Source organism: Urocitellus parryii, chromosome 7 (genome assembly GCF_045843805.1).
Source record: "Urocitellus parryii isolate mUroPar1 chromosome 7, mUroPar1.hap1, whole genome shotgun sequence".
Classification (NCBI taxonomy): Eukaryota; Metazoa; Chordata; class Mammalia; order Rodentia; family Sciuridae; genus Urocitellus; species Urocitellus parryii.
Window position 1 is genome coordinate 164,423,022 of NC_135537.1, and position 18,303 is coordinate 164,441,324.

An 18,303-nucleotide genomic window follows, 5' to 3' on the forward strand; every position below is an offset into this window, starting at 1 on the left:
CAGCCCTGTCGTTGGAAAAAGAATGGCTTTTGGGATCATCATCATTTGCTAGGTAGATGTGTAGTCTTGAGTATGTTTTTTGACTTCTTGAAGCCTAAGGTTTTTCATCTGAAAAGTGAAGTAAGGTCAAAATGCTGAATTCACAGTGTTCGAGGGTGCCCAACCCCAAGCCTGAAGAATTAATTGATGTATTCTTTTACTTATCCTTCAGCGCATCTCTAGGCACCTCTCCCTCCTCCCTTTTCTTGGATTTTTCAGGATCCTCCCTGTCCTTGCCTCCTTTTTACCATTCCTGTGCCCCAGTCCCTGCAAGCCTCGGATTTCTCGGGGTATTTCCCCGGCGACTGAAGATTTTCTACCCCGCCCTTTCACAGCAGCTCTGAGGCGCGCGCTTGCGCGGGGTCGGGAAAACGCGCGTGCCAGGAGAGAGAGGTTGGGGACCGGGGGGAGGTGAGAGGAGAGAGGTGGAAAGGAGAGGAGAGCAGAAACCCAGGAACGAGAGAGAGAGAGAGAGAGAGAGAGAGAGAGAGAGAGAGAGAGAGAGAGAGAGAAAAGAGGAGAGGGGAAGGGGTGGGTAATAAGAGTCAGCGGTGTGCTGCGAATCCCAGGAGGAGAGAGCTTGGAGCTTGAGCCAGAACTGGAGCCCTAGCCGGGAGTCGGCCGCCGGGGGCGGTCAGCCCTACAAGATGCGTCTCCAGCTCTTCTGCATTTTGCTAGCCACCGCGGTCTCTGGAACTCGGGGCTGGGGCTACTGTGAGTGTTGGGGTCGGAGACAGGTGGGGTTGGGCCCAGGAATCCAGAGCCTGCAGGGCGGGTCCCACACCGCATTGCGGCTGGGTGGTCGTCCGTCTATCCCCGCCGGAGCGCGCCTGCTCGCTCTCATCTTTTCTTGCCTCTCCCCCGCGCTCCGCAATGCAGCTCCGAGGCTGCTGCGCGCTCCCGGGGCCGAGGCTGGGCTCAGAGCCGAAGATGGAGTCAGCCCATTTGGGGAATTCGGGGCTGGAATCCAAGCGGGAGCCGGTGCCTGGGTTTGAGGTTAGGGTTGGGCATAAATGTGGGACTAGTGACACAGACTAAGGTTAAGGTTTTGCCAAAGACTGGGGCTGGACTTTGGAGCTGGCCCAGGGGCTAGAGTTTGTGGCTGGAGCTGGTTTTTGTGGCTGGGGCTGGGTATTTATGGCTGTGATCCAAACAGGAGTTGGTGCCCCTGATTGAGACTAAGACTGGATCTAGTAATGATATTAGGACTGGGTATGCTGAGTTAGGAGCAAGACCTGGATTTGGGGTTGGTACAGTTTTGGCGAGCTCATAAATGGAACTGATGCTGAGGACTGGGTTGGATGAGTGTCCTACTGATGTAGATTATGGAAGATACTGAGGTTTGAGATTGTGTTTGGGGGGAGTACTAAGCCAGGACAAATACTGGGCTAGGGAGTTCTATCCCTCCATAAGTGTTTCCCTGGGAGAAGGCAGCCTCCCCTGAACATGCAGCCCTAGCTGCAGCCCAGGTTGAATGGATGTCTTTAAGGTAGGGCTGGGTCTTCCACTGGGGGGCATAGAAGAGGAAGCTTTGGGCACCCTGTGGGCCCAGACTTTGAAAGGGCCTGAGAAGGGCCATAAATAATTAACAAGTTAATTTCCCGATTCCAGATGGCTGCGATGAAGAGCTGGTGGGTCCCTTGTATGCACGCTCCCTGGGTGCCTCCTCCTACTATGGGCTCTTCACCACAGCCCGCTTTGCCAGGTTGCATGGTGAGCTTCTTGCATGTCGAGCTTCTTGCATGTCGGAGGGATGGGGACTCCAGAGGGCTCAGGGGAGAAGGGTAGTGGGTGGTAAAAGCCCTTGCTTCTTCTGTAGGCATCAGTGGATGGTCACCCCGGATTGGGGATCCAAATCCCTGGCTCCAGATAGATTTAATGAAGAAGCACCGGATCCGAGCTGTGGCCACACAAGGCTCCTTTAATTCTTGGGACTGGGTCACACGTTACATGCTACTCTATGGCGACCGTGTAGACAGCTGGACTCCGTTCTACCAGCAAGGACACAACGCAGTACGCCAGATGTGCACACTTGGGGAGCCTCCTCTGTTCTGGGGCCTGGGTGGGGCACTAGCCTGACGGGGAAGGGAGGCAGTGGTGAGGGCTCAGATAAGGACCCAAGATTCCACTCTGGGGATTAAGTCCAGAGGTACTGTCAACTCACCATGCATGAAAGACACTTGGCTCATGGAGCTTAGCATACATTAGAATAAATCTAAGAGAGTTTTCCGAAGGACGTGGCATTTTGTTTGAGCTTTAAGGGAACAATAGGATGGTGGGGGAGGACACTTTGGGTTAGGGAAACTGCACAGCTACACAGGCAAGGAAGGAATATTTGCTTTCCAAAAGTCAAGATTGGCAAGGTGTGAAAGCCATCATAGGCTGGGAGGCTATGGAGAAACAAAGCAGCGGGTAGGGATGTGGTTACTACTCTCCCCAACCTCCCCGCAGACCTTCTTTGGTAATGTGAATGAGTCGGCAGTGGTGCGCCACGACCTGCACTACCACTTCACCGCGCGCTACATCCGCATCGTACCCCTGGCTTGGAACCCGCGAGGCAAGATCGGCCTGCGACTCGGTCTCTATGGCTGCCCCTACAGTAAGGGAACAACGCGGAGGTAGCGGAGGGTGCCGGGGAAGCAGAGTCTCCCTGGTCTCGGGCCCACCTATTGTACTTCATGCAGAGTCAGACATACTCTACTTCGACGGCGACGATGCCATCTCCTACCGCTTCCCAAGAGGAGTCAGCCGAAGTCTGTGGGACGTATTTGCTTTCAGTTTCAAGACGGAGGAGAAAGATGGGCTACTACTGCACGCTGAGGGCGCCCAGGGCGACTACGTGACGCTTGAGCTGCAGGGGGCGCACCTGCTACTGCACATGAGCCTGGGTGAGTGCGGTACTCGCGAAGCTCTCTGCCCATGCCCACGCCAGATCTGCCCTTCTTTACTATCTTGACCTAAAGGCCTTTTTCTTAACATTTGGTGCTAGCAAGATTCTGGAATCAAAGTCAGGAGAACTGGATTCTAGACTCAGCTTTACCTTTTACCAGCTGTGTGACCTTGGAGAAGTCACTTCCCCAAGCCTCAGTTTGCTTATTGTAAACACAGACAAACGGGTTATTATTTTGTATTTCATGTAGTTTTCATAGCATAGCACACGTGTAATGAAATAGAAAAAGCTATCGTACCCCGAGTTTTCCAGACAGGAAAAGAGACCAATAGAGGTTACTTGGCTTACTTTCAGCTGCACACTGGCCAATGGGCCGCTTTGCCCCAGGCTCCAGACTTGCCCTGGGCCTCAGCTGCTGCTTGCCTGGGGACTTAGGGCTTGCTCAGGTTCGCTTTTTGCTCAGGTTCTCACTTTGTCCCGCCTCACCCTCAGGCAGCAGCCCCATCCAGCCAAGGCCTGGTCACACCACGGTGAGCGCTGGCGGTGTCCTGAACGACCAGCACTGGCACTATGTGCGAGTGGATCGATATGGGCGAGAAGCAAATCTCACCCTAGATGGCTATGTGCAGCGCTTCGTGCTCAATGGTGACTTTGAGAGGCTGAATCTGGACACAGAGGTGAGCGATGGAGGAGGCAACATTTGGTTGGATAGGGTGCTGGGAGAGTGGGTAAGGGACAGTACTCTCTCAGAGGTAAGACTTTGTCTCTTGAAAGTGCTGGCAGCTCTTTGCAAATTTGTTGCCCACCAGAAAGGCCTGGTTTTTTTTTTTTTTTTTCGATGTTGCTATTACAGCACTCCATAACTACTGACATGGGATCTAGAATTCAGATTTTACAGATCAGGCAAGGTAGGAAAATTGTCCCTTTGGATTCTCCCACAATTCTATGGAGTTAATAAGACCCTGACTCCAATATTCAGATAAAGAAGTTTAAACAGGTTAATAGACTTGCTCAAGGCTTGCAGCCACTTTATGGGAGATTCAGAGCTCAAACCTAAGGCTTGGAAGGCCAATGAATTTTGGTATCGACCCGGTGGACATGCGTGTTTCAAATCTATATAATTATAAAATTTCTGGCACTGGGAAAACTTAAGACAAGGGGTGGGTGAGTCAGGCACGAACACTCCTGTGTCGAGATAACCTTTTATCCCACCCTTTCTGCAGATGTTCATTGGGGGTCTGGTGGGTGCCGCGCAGAAGAATCTAGCATATCGGCATAACTTCCGTGGCTGCATGGAAAACGTCATCTTCAACAGGGTCAACATTGCAGACTTGGCCGTGCGGCGTCATTCCCGGATCACTTTCGAGGCCAGTGGGCAAGGGGATATGGGAGGATGAGACACCAAAGATGCTCAGGAAAACAAAGTGGTGGTGTGGGAAGAGATCTTGGGAATCGCATAGAAGCCGAGGACTCCTCTCTCCTTGGCCAGATTCTCAAGTTGGGGGTATATTGCGGACTCACAGTGCCAACACCATGCATCCCCTACTAGACAAGAAGTTGTAGTTGAGTCCAGTCACCTCTGTCATTAACAGCTGAGGAAAATGAGGCGCAGAGACAGGGAATGACTTTCCCAGGGGTCCTAATTTGCACAACTACTGAGTAAGGACTGGAATCGAAAGTCCTTTTTAAATCTTCTCCGCACTGGTGTTCAACTCTGCACATACGCATGCACGGCTGCTGGTAAGCCAAGGGTCTGGAGCCCGACTTGGGGCGAGAAATTGCTTCTCACACTGGAGGGAAGAGAAGGAAGCTGTCGCCTTCTAGAAAGAGTAGATCAGCGATGGAGAGCAAGCAGCAAGTGGAGAGCCCCACGGGCAGACTTGTTTGGGACCCCCTCCACAGATGGATATATTTGGGCAAAGGGTCATGGTTGGATGTCTTAACCTCGCTAACATTAGAGAGAAAGTATCGAGGCAGAGTCTTAGATCAATGTGAAAATTCAGTTACTAACAGAGGTACATGTGGGAGTACGGGCTCACGGGTGCTGATGTGTCCTTACTTCTCCTAGGGTAAGGTGGCATTCCGTTGCCTGGATCCAGTTCCGCACCCCATTAACTTTGGAGGTCCTCACAACTTTGTCCAAGTGCCAGGTTTCCCGCGCCGAGGCCGCCTTGCAGTCTCCTTCCGCTTCCGCACCTGGGACCTCACAGGGCTGCTGCTTTTCTCCCGCCTGGGCGACGGACTGGGCCATGTGGAGCTGATGCTTAGCGAAGGGCAGGTCAACGTGTCGATTGCACAGACCGGCCGCAAGAAGCTTCAGTTTGCTGCTGGTGAGGAAGTCTGGGAGAAGCACAATTGAACTAAAGAAAGGTAGAGGAGGTCCAGGAGGGTGGTAGGGTGGACTGAGACCTTTGCATAATGGAGAGAGGAGAGGGAATGAAGGTAACAGGGTACTGGGAAAAGTGACTGAAGGCAGATAGAGGGGCTAAAGGTTCTGGGAGAAGCAGAAGCCTGAGGGTCCTGATGTTCTATAGGATTAGGGGATCTGTCTCTGTGATGTTTATTACTCATTTCTAACTTTGCAGACTTTGCATCCATAACTGGGGTTATGGATAGTGAAGAGAGATGTCACTGCTCAGTATGAGAAGTGTAATAATGTTGTGTACATAGACTGCTGTTGGGATGCAGAGTGGGGCTGCTGCTTCCCCACTCTACATCTTTTTCTCTTATTCTATTACTACTTCCCCTACCCACACCATTCTTCTTTCTTGTCCAGGATATCGCCTAAATGATGGCTTCTGGCACGAGGTGAATTTTGTGGCACAGGAAAACCATGCAGTCATCAGTATTGATGATGTGGAGGGGGCAGAGGTCAGAGTCTCATCCCCCCTGCTGATCCGTACAGGGACTTCATACTTCTTTGGAGGTAAGTAGGGGCACACTTGGCCAGACTCCTGTCTCTGGGTGGGAAAGCCTCATCTAAATTCACTCAGATGAGGCCGCATGGAGAGTTTTATAGGAATTAAGCCATTTCACCTCTGGGAACTTGGGGCGTGGAAAGTCGGTTCTAATCTCTTCTTTCTTTATGTCTGGCTCCCTCTTAACATTTCCCTGGGGGAGGGTCTCTGGGGTCTTCCCTGGGGAGGGCCTCACAGGGGTGGTTGCTCCAGGTTGTCCCAAACCAGCCAGTCGATGGGGCTGCCACTCCAACCAGACGGCATTCCATGGCTGCATGGAGCTGCTGAAGGTGGATGGTCAACTGGTCAACCTGACTCTGGTGGAGTTTCGGCGGCTTGGATATTTTGCTGAGGTCCTCTTTGACACATGTGGCATCACCGATAGGTATCCAGAAAACCCCTGTCCCTAACAAGAGGTGACCCCTTTCAAAGCCCTTTTCCATGGTCTCCCAGTGGGAGTGGCCTTTCTCAATAATCTCCCTTCTCCTTGTCTCAGCTCCTTAGTCCCCCAACCTGGGAAAGGATTCCTCCTTGACATTTCACCTCCTGTTTTTCTCTTAAGTGACACATCCTCAAAATGTAGACTATGCATCTGTTTTTGGTCTTAGTTTTTTTTTTTTCTTGGCAGGGGGTGGGGTGGAATAAGACATTTCTGCTCTTTTGTGGAAGGGGGGAACAGTAGTATTTGAATCCCAAAGACTGACTAGATGCCCTGTATCTGGGCACATACCTGACTAGTTAGGTGTGTGGTATGTCACTGGGTCCTGGTTCTTTGGGAACTGGGAGTGCAGCTTATAGGGATCAGATTCCCTCTCAAGCTCCCAGTAAGGCCCCTTCCCTTGGTGCCTACCCATTCCCCAGGTGTAGCCCTAACATGTGTGAACATGATGGACGCTGCTACCAGTCTTGGGATGACTTCATATGCTACTGTGAACTGACTGGCTACAAAGGGGAGACCTGTCACCAACGTAAGCCAAATGGGGTGGGGAGGATCACAAGGCTGTCAGGGATAGGATTGGGCTCCCCCCAATGTTGTTTTTTTTTTTTTTTTTATGGTGTAGGGTATTGAACCCAAGGCCTTGTACATGCTAGACAAGTGCTCTACCACTGATCTACAGTTTAAGCTGGGGTTAACTTTCTAGCCCTCTAACCCTAAGTTGTGTTTTTTCCACCACACCATCTAGCATTGTATAAGGAATCCTGTGAGGCTTATCGGCTCAGTGGAAAAACTTCTGGAAACTTCACCATTGATCCTGATGGCAGTGGCCCCCTGAAGCCTTTTGTAGTGTACTGTGATATCCGAGGTAAATGGCTCTGATGGGTGGTGAGGGGGCAGCTGACCAGGTAATAAAGGGAAATATGGGGGGAACAGGAAGGCACAAAGTGGGATGGGAGCCATTAAGATTAAACTGTGGTGAGAGTAAAGGAGGATAGAGGGGAAAGGAAGGGGGACACTTTGTAATCTAGCCTTGTAGATAAATTCCTGATCCATTCTAGCTGTCTCTGATCTCCAATGTGGAGGACCCAGGGTCTAGCTGGAACAGAGCTGCTGGCCATTGATTGGCTCAGAAGTTGTCTTGGTAGAGGTAGGCAGGGAGATGGGTAGAGAATGCCCATGTCCAGCAAAAGCTCTGTCCCCTCCGTCTTCCCAGAGAACCGAGCATGGACAGTTGTGCGACATGACAGGCTGTGGACAACTCGGGTAACAGGTTCCAGCATGGAGCGGCCCTTCCTAGGGGCTGTCCAGTATTGGAATGCATCATGGGAGGAAGTCAGCGCTCTAGCCAACGCTTCCCAGCACTGTGAGCAGTGGATCGAGTTCTCCTGCTATAATTCCCGGCTGCTCAACACTGCAGGTTTGGGCTGGGGTCAGGGAAGGCAGGTGGAGGAGCTGGAGAGAGACAGAGTAGAGGGGCTGGGAGAATAAAGCCTGAAAGTTTGACCAAGGAGTTAAGCAAGGTCTGGGCCAGTTGGAAGGGCAGGGAGCCCAGAGGCTAATGGAGGGGTAGGGCCTGGCAGCTGCCTGCACCTCTTCCCCAGGAGGCTACCCCTACAGCTTTTGGATTGGCCGAAATGAGGAGCAGCACTTCTATTGGGGAGGCTCGCAGCCTGGGATCCAGCGCTGTGCCTGTGGATTGGACCGGAGCTGTGTGGACCCTGCCCTGCACTGCAATTGTGATGCTGACCAGCCCCAGTGGTGAGGAGGCAGAGGGACAGAGTTTAGAAGACTTTAGGGGAAGCCTAGCAGTAAGGCTGATCACCACATTCTGTCCCCACAGGAGAACTGACAAGGGGCTGCTGACTTTTGTGGACCATCTGCCTGTCACTCAGGTGGTGGTGGGGGATACGAACCGCTCCAGTTCAGAGGCCCAGTTCTTCCTGAGGCCTCTGCGTTGCTATGGCGACCGTGAGTGGCAGACCCCTTTTGTGTGCCTTTCCAGAGTCAGTCTTCCAGTTTCCCAAATCTAGGCCACCTAACCCACTGGGGGTCTCTAGGCCATACTGACAGACACTCCTGCTGTGATCTGATCCTCATCTTTATTGCTCCTCTGCGCCTTACTCCTCTTTTTGTTCTGTTCTCAGTCTCCCCATGACTACCTCTCACCCTCCCCCTTTTATCTCCCCCCCCCCCCCACACCTTCTTGAGGCTCCATTGCCCCTCCACTCCCCGACCTCCACGACAAAGCCTCTTCCCTCTGGTTTTTTAGGAAACTCCTGGAACACCATTTCCTTCCACACGGGGGCTGCACTACGCTTCCCCCCAATCCGTGCCAACCACAGTCTCGACGTCTCCTTCTACTTCAGGACCTCGGCTCCCTCAGGAGTTTTCCTAGAGAATATGGGGGGCCGTTATTGCCAGTGGCGTCGACCTTACGTGCGGGTGGAACTCAACAGTGAGCAGGCAGAGTCTGGGGGGGATGTGGGGTGGATGAAGGAGCTCTGTGGGGAAGCTGGAGTAGGAAACCAGGTCAGATGTCCTTCTGACAGGCAGTAAGGAAAGGGGCTTAGATGACTCTGGTTCCAGGTTTATCTCTGTCTTGATCCCTGACTATGTGACCTTGGGAACTGGCTTTGCCTCTCTGGGCCTTATGCCCTTTGCTTGTGAAGAAGGAGCTAGACTCCTGAGGGTCTTTCCCACTTCTGACTAGTTACGCTTCAAGTCTGGGAGGTGGGGCCAGAAAAGCTGAAGTGATCTTCAATTTTGTGAGAAGCCAAGGGTATGAAGTTTCAAGCAGTTTATAGGTTGGAACCTATGGCTACCGAGGCATGGTGGCATAGTCCTGTAATCCCAGCCACTCAGGAGGCTAAGGCAGGAGGATTAAAAGTTCAAGGTTAGCCTGGGCAAATTAGGAAGACCCCGTCTCAAAATTAAAAAGGCTGGGGTGTAGCTTGGTGATGCAGCACCCCTTGGTTCAATTCCCAATACAAAAAACTTCCAAAAAACCTATGGACAAATTGGAGTGATATTCAGGAGCTCTGAAGGGTTGAGGAAGAGAGGTTGAACCAAGCAAGGAACTTGTGAGGGATCTTGGAGGTTCGAGCCCTTTTCTCCTCACTACTTCCTGTCACATTGTCCAGCATCCCGGGATGTGGTCTTCGCCTTTGATGTGGGGAATGGGGATGAGAACTTGACGGTACACTCGGATGACTTTGAGTTTAATGATGATGAGTGGCATCTGGTCCGGGCTGAAATCAACGTGAAGCAGGCCCGGCTTCGAGTGGATCACCGGCCCTGGGTGCTGCGGCCCATGCCACTGCAGACCTACATCTGGCTGGAGTATGACCAGCCCCTCTATGTTGGTGAGCAGCAACCCCGAGGCAGGGTGAGAGCCTTCTTGACCTTTCCACCTCTCAAGGCACTCTGAATTTCCAGGAGCCCCATGTTTTGGTTCCAGCCTCCTCAGTTTCAGATTAAGCCAAAGTCCCACCTTTCCCACCAGTCCCTGGTATCCTACTCCATCTTTTTGCCCCCTTGTCTCCCTTCACTTCCCAACCACAAACTTACTTCTGTCTCAAGCTCTACAGTTTTTATTTTTTTGTTTTTTTTTTGGAGGGGTGGGCAGGAGTGGAACCCAGGGCCTTATAGGTGCTGAGTACATGCTCTGCCGCTGAGCCATACTCCCAGCCTCTCCATTCATTTCTTGACCAGGATCTGCGGAACTTAAGAGGCGCCCCTTTGTGGGCTGCTTGAGGGCCATGCGTCTGAATGGAGTGACTCTGAACCTGGAGGGCCGTGCTAATGCCTCTGAGGGTACTTCTCCCAACTGCACCGGCCACTGTGCCCACCCCCGGTTCCCCTGTTTCCATGGAGGCCGCTGTGTGGAGCGCTACAGCTATTACACATGTGACTGTGACCTCACAGCTTTTGATGGGCCATATTGCAACCACGGTCAGTGCTGCTGATTATGGGGGGACGGGGAGCCACATAGCACAATGGGACGTAGGGAAGGCAGGAAAGAGGGTGCAAAGTCAGCCTTTGGGGAAACTAGAGTTGTCACTGGGTTCCTGAGCTCTGATTTGGGGGGAGTCAGGCAGTTGAAGATTCTGAATGATTTCAAAGTCATAAAGGGGAACAAGGAAGGGATGGTAAAGCTAGCAGGTCATAAAAGCTCAAAAACATCAGCATGTAACTTCCCCATCGTCCCACTGTCACCAAGGTAACACAGATTCCCCTTTGCATGCATATTTAGTTTGGCTGCATAATGTCCTTTGCCATTTCCTGTTTGACAATTGCTGAATTCCCGGTTTATTACCTGGTTCTCTGTTAAGGTGAACCTTGACATTCAGCATAGCAAGATTCTGTTCAGATACCCAGACTGCATCCTTCCTAAGGTTGGCCTAGGGGGATGTGTGAGTAGGTGGGTTACTGGTGGAAGGAGTCTGTTAAACAAGGGAGATGCAGGGGGACCAGGGTTGTAGCTCAGTGGCAGAGCACTTGCCTAGGATGTGCGAGGCACTAGGTTCAAATCTCAGCACCACATAAATATAAAAATAAACAAATAAAGATATTGTGTTCATCTACAACTTAAAAAAAAAAAAGAAGGGGAGAGGCAGGGATGTAGGATCAACTGAAAACTTCTGGTCTTGGTTTGGAAGTGTGAGCAGTGATACATTTACTAGATGGATTCAGGATATCTCAGTTCTAAGCCTGGCTCTCCACTTACTCTGTATCCTTGGGCAAGTCACTACCCATATCTGAGTCTCAGTTTCTCTGTTTGTAATATTCAGGGGTCAGATTAGATATCTCTCAAAAGTTTCTCATGGCTTTAAGATTCCATTCTATGCCAGAGGGCCTTGAGAGGACCTTTAACAGAGAGTTATGATAGTGGCAGAAATTGAAGTGAATCTCAGGGTGTATGGAGGATGAACTTTAAACCCTCTGAATGAGGACTGAGGACCCTGATTTGACTTCACTACCTCTGTCTTCAGACATCGGCGGTTTCTTTGAGCCAGGCACCTGGATGCGCTATAACCTACAGTCAGCTCTGCGCTCTGCAGCCCGGGAATTTTCCCACATGCTGAGCCGGCCAGTGCCAGGCTATGAGCCTGGCTATATCCCTGGCTATGACACTCCCGGTTATGTGCCTGGCTACCACGGCCCTGGGTACCGCCTGCCTGACTACCCCAGGCCTGGCCGGCCTGTGCCAGGTTACCGGGGGCCTGTCTACAACGTCACAGGGGAGGAGGTCTCCTTCAGCTTCAGCACTGACTCTGCCCCTGCAGTCCTGCTTTACGTCAGCTCCTTTGTGCGTGACTACATGGCTGTGCTCATCAAGGAAGATGGTAAGCCCCACAGGATCTCTGCCTAGACCCTCACTTCCCCAAGGTACTGTTAATTCACATAACAACTGATTCACTATATAGGACCCAGGTGTTCTGCGAAGACAGGTTGTGAGATCTGAGAGAAGACCCCATGTTTTTTCTTCTCACTCCACAGGGACCCTGCAGCTGAGATATCAACTGGGCACTAGTCCCTATGTTTACCAGCTAACCACCCGGCCAGTTACTGATGGCCAGCCCCACAGTGTCAACATTACCCGGGTCTACCGCAACCTCTTCATCCAGGTATGTGTGTGAGGAGGTAGATGGGTCCAGTCACTACCTCATGATCTCAATGTGGCACCCAAGAAAATGTCAAATCTTAAAAAAAAATTTTTTTTAGTTGTAGATGGACACAACACTTTTATTTCATTTATTTATTTTTTAGTGGTGCTGATGATTGAACCCAGCGCCTCACACATGCCAGGCAGGCACTCTACCACTGAGCTACAACCCCAGCCTCAAAATATCAAATCTTAACATGTGTCAAACATATTTCATTGTACAGAGAATTTTATGTGTGTCACCTCAAGTGACCCTCACAGCAGATTCTCGAAGTAGATTAAGTTGCCTGGTGTCCTTATCTTTGTTTTACAAATCTGTAAATGGGCTCATGAAGTATAAAGTGATTTTCTCAAAGTCGAACCACTAGTAAGTTGCAAAAATAGAGCTCAAAATCAATTTAAAAAACCACACACACAATGTGTTAGTCAGCTTTTTGTTGCTATGACCAAAATACCCAACAAGAACAACTTAGAGAAGGGAGAGTTTATCAGAAGCTCACGGTTTCAGAGGTCTCAGTCCACAGATGGCTGACTCCTTGCTCTGGACCCAAGATGAGGCAGAACATCATGGCAGAAGGGTGAGGTAGAAAAGTACTGCTCCATTCATGGCAGTCAAGAAGCAGAGAAGGGGAAAAGGACCATAGGAAAGATGAACCATTCCAGTACACCAGTGGCTCACCCCCTCCAGCCATGCCCACTTGCCTACAGTTACTACCCAGTTTGTCCATTCAAGCCAGAATGGATTGGGTTACAACTCTCATGATCCAATCATGTCACCTCTGAATATTGATGCATTAACATAGGAGCTTATGGGGGACACCTCTTATCCAAATCAACATTTTGCTCCTGGCCCTGCAAAATTCATGTCCATTTCACAATGTGAAATGCATTTAGTCCATCTCCAAGACAGTTCCACCATTGCCCAAAAGTCCAAGTCCAAAGTCTCTACTGAGACACAAGGCAAACTTTTGGCTGTGAGCCTGGTAAAAATCAAAAAGCAAGTTACATATGTCCAGTATTCAGTGGAACAGAATAAACATTCCCATTTCAAAAGGGAGGAATAGGGGCATCAAAAGAAGGCATGAGACCAAAACAGACTGAAACCCAGGCAGGCCAACAGGTCCCATAATTCTGCTTATAACTCCTCGTATAACATCTAGGACATGTGGTGGTTTGGAGATGTTCTCTCCAAAGAACTTGGGAAGTCCCATCCTTTTGGCCTTGCCAGTTGCAGCACATGTGGGCTTTCTTTTAGCCTGACTCTCTGCAGCCAGCACCTTTTCTTGGTAGACAGGCCACATTACTGACATCTGTGAATTTTTAGGGTCTCCACTCCAGCTTTGGTTTCACCTTCACAGCTTCATGCATCACCCTTTTAGAGGCAGCCTGCAGGGACTCTGACCCTGATGCATTTTGCCTGGCCTTTTAGACCTTCCTTTGAAATCTCAGTGGAAACCCTCATGACTCCTTAATTCCAGGATCCTGCATTCCTGCAGAACCAGCACTTCATGAATGGTGCCAAAGTTGGCTACCAGCTTGTGTAGGGTCTGGGTCCTCTGGAATAATGGTTGCAGTGGCTTCTGAGAGCTTGGGCAGCTAAACCCAGTGAAACAAATTCCTAGCTCCCCTTGTGCAAGGGTGAACTCTTGCTCAGGTGAGAAGAGATCCCCATGATCTCTCTCTCTTTTTTTTTTTTTTAAGAGAGTGAGAGAGGGGGAGAGAGAGAGAGAGAATTTTTAATATTTATTTTTTAGTTCTCGGCAGACACAACATCTTTGTTGGTATGTGGTGCTGAGGATCGAACCCGGGCCGCACTCATGCCAGGCAAGCGCGCTACCGCTTGAGCCACATCCCCAGCCCCCTATGATCTCTTCTCAAGGGAATTTTCCTTTACACATCCTTGAGCCTGCAAGAGTATAGTCTTACAAATCCTGGAGATGTCCTCAAACCATCTTTCCTGTTGTCTTTGTACAAAGTACCTAGCATCTCTTCAGGGGCTATAATCTATTCAACAAGTGTAACTTTTTTGGGCCCCAGTTTTAAATGCACTTTCTGGTCTGTGAGCTCTTCTTTTTTTTTTTTAATATTTATTTATTTATTTTTAAGTTATTGGCGGACACAACATCTTTGTATGTGGTGCTGAGGATCGAACCCGGGCCGCACACATGCCAGGCAAGCGCGCTACCGCTTGAGCCACATCCCCAGCCCTGTGAGCTCTTCTTTTTGCTCCTAATTCTCATAGTAAGCCTGGCTGAAAGCTTCCAGCAATATCTTTGCCACTGAATGAATGCTGTGAAATGAAATTTCCTTCATCAGACTAATTTGTCCATTACTTTTAACTTCAGTCTCAAAGTCTCAGGACATGGGCAAAATGATGAAAAGTTCTCTGCCAGATGATAACCCAAATGGCCTCTACTCCAATTCCCTCCCAATAGTCCTCATTCCCTCTGAAACCTCATGAGCACAGTTTGCATTCCTATTGGCATTTGGTCTTTCGAGCTCCCACCAGAATCACTCATTTACCTCTGCTTACAACATTCTAAGACTTCTCCAGCCTGCATCTCTAAACTTTTCCAAATGCTTCCCACAAACCAGTTCCAAAGGCTTCTGAACTAGTTGCATGGCCACAGCAATGACCCCACTTCTCCGTATCAATTTCTGTTTTAGTCAGGTTTGTGTTGCAACAAAGAACAATAAGAACTATTTAGAGGAGGGAAAATTCCAGAGATTCAGTCCTTGGTGGACCAATTCCATTGCTCTGGGCCCAAGGCAAGGTAGGACATCATGGCAGAAGGGTGTTGTAAGGAGTGCTGCTCCACTTACAGCTGGCCAGGAAGCAGAGAGAAAGGGGAAGGGGCCATGGGGCAGATGAACCCTTCAAGGGCATGCCCCTAGTGACCACCTTTTCTAGTGGTACCCTGCCTGTCTACAGCTACCACCCAGTTAGTCCATTCAAACTGGAATGACAAATTAGGTTATAAGCCCTCATAATTTAATCATTTCATCTGAATAACTGTGCCATCAGAGGAGCTTTTGGAGAACACCTCTAATCAAACCATATCAGGTACCAAATCCTACATCTGGGCCCAGGGGTTGCCCACTTCAGATTGAGCAGGGACTCACCTGCTAACAGGTCAGGTTTGGATAGAACAAGAGTTCCCTTGTGGTCTTGGCTGTGCCTGCAAGGTCCTCCCTCCCTCACTGTCCCCATCCCTGCCTCAGGTGGACTACTTCCCGCTGACAGAACAGAAGTTCTCTCTGCTGGTAGACAGCCAGCTGGACTCGCCTAAAGCCTTGTATCTAGGACGTGTGATGGGTAAGCTGTGGGTGAGGATGAGCTATGGGGGAAGTCCCTGGAGCCTCGAGTGGGAGGACCTGGGAATGGCAGTGAGGGTGGCAAGAAGGATACGTGGGTGATGAGAACAGAAGGATTGATGACAAGAGGCTTCCGAGTGATTCAAACCCTTCTTCTTCTGGGCCTTCTCCCTTAGAGACGGGTGTAATTGACCCAGAGATCCAGCGTTACAACACCCCAGGTTTCTCAGGCTGCCTGTCTGGTGTTCGATTCAACAATGTGGCTCCACTCAAGACCCATTTCCGAGCCCCTCGGCCCATGACCGCTGAGCTAGCAGAGGCCCTTCGAGTTCAGGGAGAACTGTCCGAATCTAACTGTGGAGCTATGCCACGCCTTGTCTCAGAGGTGCCACCTGAGCTTGATCCCTGGTATCTGCCCCCAGGTACATCATCTCTTGGACACAGAAGGGAGGGATGACAGGGAAGAGAAACATAGGAAGTATCTCATAACTGGTGCTTTCTCCTCTGTAGACTTCCCGTACTACCATGATGATGGATGGGTCGCCATACTTTTAGGCTGTAAGTACAGTGACCACTTAATTGCACCTCCCCAAACTACCCTGTCAGTATTCCCTCCTTGCCCCTGTCCCCAATGCTGAGGGGTGGCAAAGGAGTTAGAGGTGTGATGGTACAAAGAAGGATGAGACAGGCCATGCTGAAGGTAGTATATGATTGTGCTAGAGATTTTTTAATGTTTGAGCATGTCATACAGTTTCTTTTTTAAGTTGTAGATGGACAAAATACCTTTATTTTATTGATTTATTTTTATATGGTGCTGAGAATTGAACCCAGTGCCTCACACATGCTAGGCAAGCGCTCTAACACTGAGCCACAACCCCAGCCTCAGCACAGAGTTTTCTTTGTATGTTTTTTTTTTTTTTTTTTTAAGAAATATCAGTCGAGCCTGCTAGCTTTGTTTTATTTATTTATTTTTTTATGTGGTGCTCCGGATCAAATCCAGTGCCTCCTGAATGCAAAGCAAGCACTCAACCACTGAGCTACAACCCCAGGCCATGGTGATTTTTGTTTTTTTTTTTTTTTTGGTACTGAGGTGCTTAACCACTGAGCACATCCCCGGCCCTTTTTTATATTTTAGTTAGAGACAGGATCTAGCTAAGTTGCTTAGGGCCTTGTTAAGTTGATGAGGCTGGCTTTGAACTCACAATTCTCCTGCCTCAGCCTCCTGAGCTGCTAGGATTACAGGAATGTACCACCACAACCAGCCCACCATAGAATTTTTTTTAAAAAAATATTTATTTTTTAGTTCTCGGCGGACACAATATCTTTGTTTGTATGTGGTGCTGAAGATTGAACCCGGGCCGCACGCATGCCAGGCGAGCGCGCTACTGCTTGAGCCACATCCCCAGTCCCCCACGATAGAATTTTAATTGAAATATTAAAATGCAGCCATAGCTAAAGGTTGAGGAAATAAATAGGGGTATACATCTAGAGAGATTAGAAATTGAGGTAATACCAAGGATATGAAAAGAGAATATCAGAAATAGAAGTTGGCAGAGGATAAACCAAGAACTCAACCTATCTAACAGCTTATTGTGGTTGTATAGCTGTGGTTGTATAGTCTTACATGAATGCTTTTGGCCAAAAGTATGTGTCTATATGTGATGTATAGCTGAACCCCAAAGGTCTTTCCCCCTGTTTCTTTTCTTTCATTCAGTTTTGGTGGCTTTCCTGCTGCTGGGGCTGGTGGGAATGTTGGTGCTCTTCTATCTGCAAAATCATCGCTACAAGGGCTCCTATCACACCAATGAGCCCAAGGCCACCCATGATTACCATTCTGGCAGCAAACCTCCCCTCCCTACTTCGGGCCCTGCCCAGGCCCCCACCCCCACACCAGCTCCCACCCAAGTTCCAGCCCCTGCCCCTGCCCCTGCCTCTGGTCCAGGCCCCCGGGACCAGAACCTACCCCAGATCTTGGAAGAATCCAGATCTGAATGAATCAGGAGAAGGGCTTCAGGGGCCAAGTCCAGCTCCTCTGGATTCCCCAATTCCTGTCTCTCCCCCACCCTATCAGGGACATTTGGCTCCTCTTAGCTGGCTCTGCTCATCCAGAGGATACCCCTCCTGCCAAGTTTGGTGGGCAGAGCTACATATGGGACCAAAGGGAGTGGTCAAGCCTCACTGCCTAAACCAATGCCCTGCTCATCTGTTTCCCCAGGTCCCTGGTGTTTGCTTGCTCCAAAAGAGAAGCCTCATAGGGTTGAGATAGGCCCTTCCTGCCATTTCTGTCCCAGCCCTTGCCAGGGATTAACAACAGAGTGTAGGGGAGATTAACGGCCTCCCATCCATGTATATTATCAGCAGGGACAGATGTGTAGAATCACAGGGCTGCACAGGGCACGGGGCGGGGGGGGGGGGAGGAGGCTGCTACAACATCCCCCAGCCTCCCCCCTGCCCTGCAGAAAGTCTTCCATCTGCTTCCTCTCAGCTGGGTGTGAGGAGGGCTTCACTGCTGTCCTCCACCCCTCTTTTTGTTTTTACACAGAGACCAAGAGGCCTCAGTTTAGCACCTTAGTACCTCCGCTGCTTCACATGCTTTAGCCAAAGCCATAAAAACCCTTGCAGTCAATGTAGAGAAAATAATGCAGACACCCTGCCTACCCAGTTCTCTGCTTTTCTATCCTTTTCCAAGATATGCAATAGCCTTGGTGCCTGTTCACGGCTCGGTCCCCTCTCCAATGCATGAGGAGCCCTCTTTCCTTCGCTCAGAGATGCTTCTTTGTTTGCCCAGGAGGTCATATTCTTTATATATATTTTTTGTTGCAAAGTCTCTCTCTAGAGGAACTCTATATTATTCTAATTTTTTAAATTATCTGTTTATATATAAAAGAAAAATTCAGTCGGCTGTCCTGTTCTGTGCTGTGCTGTGCCCACAGTTCGTAGTGAGCGTCTCCTGTGTCAGATGTCTCATGAGTGCGGCTGGTCACTCACAGGCCGCTCT

At 49.9% G+C, this 18,303-nt stretch overlaps 1 protein-coding gene across 1 annotated transcript; it reads left to right on the forward strand.

Annotated features, from left to right (window-relative positions):
- The first annotated feature begins 686 nt into the window (after positions 1-686).
- On the forward strand, positions 687-18,115 carry Cntnap1 (contactin associated protein 1). The gene is made up of 24 exons (XM_026387084.2): positions 687-753; positions 1,651-1,752; positions 1,859-2,052; positions 2,491-2,638; positions 2,724-2,927; positions 3,422-3,606; positions 4,153-4,296; positions 4,998-5,259; positions 5,706-5,855; positions 6,100-6,271; positions 6,748-6,854; positions 7,071-7,190; positions 7,539-7,742; positions 7,927-8,083; positions 8,166-8,293; positions 8,595-8,780; positions 9,466-9,687; positions 10,037-10,276; positions 11,317-11,670; positions 11,825-11,952; positions 15,213-15,306; positions 15,482-15,727; positions 15,816-15,863; positions 17,020-18,115. The coding sequence occupies exons 1-24, from the start codon at positions 687-689 to the stop codon at positions 17,298-17,300; spliced, it is 4,143 nt and encodes a 1,380-aa protein (XP_026242869.1). The 3' UTR covers positions 17,301-18,115.
- The last annotated feature ends 188 nt before the right edge of the window (positions 18,116-18,303 follow it).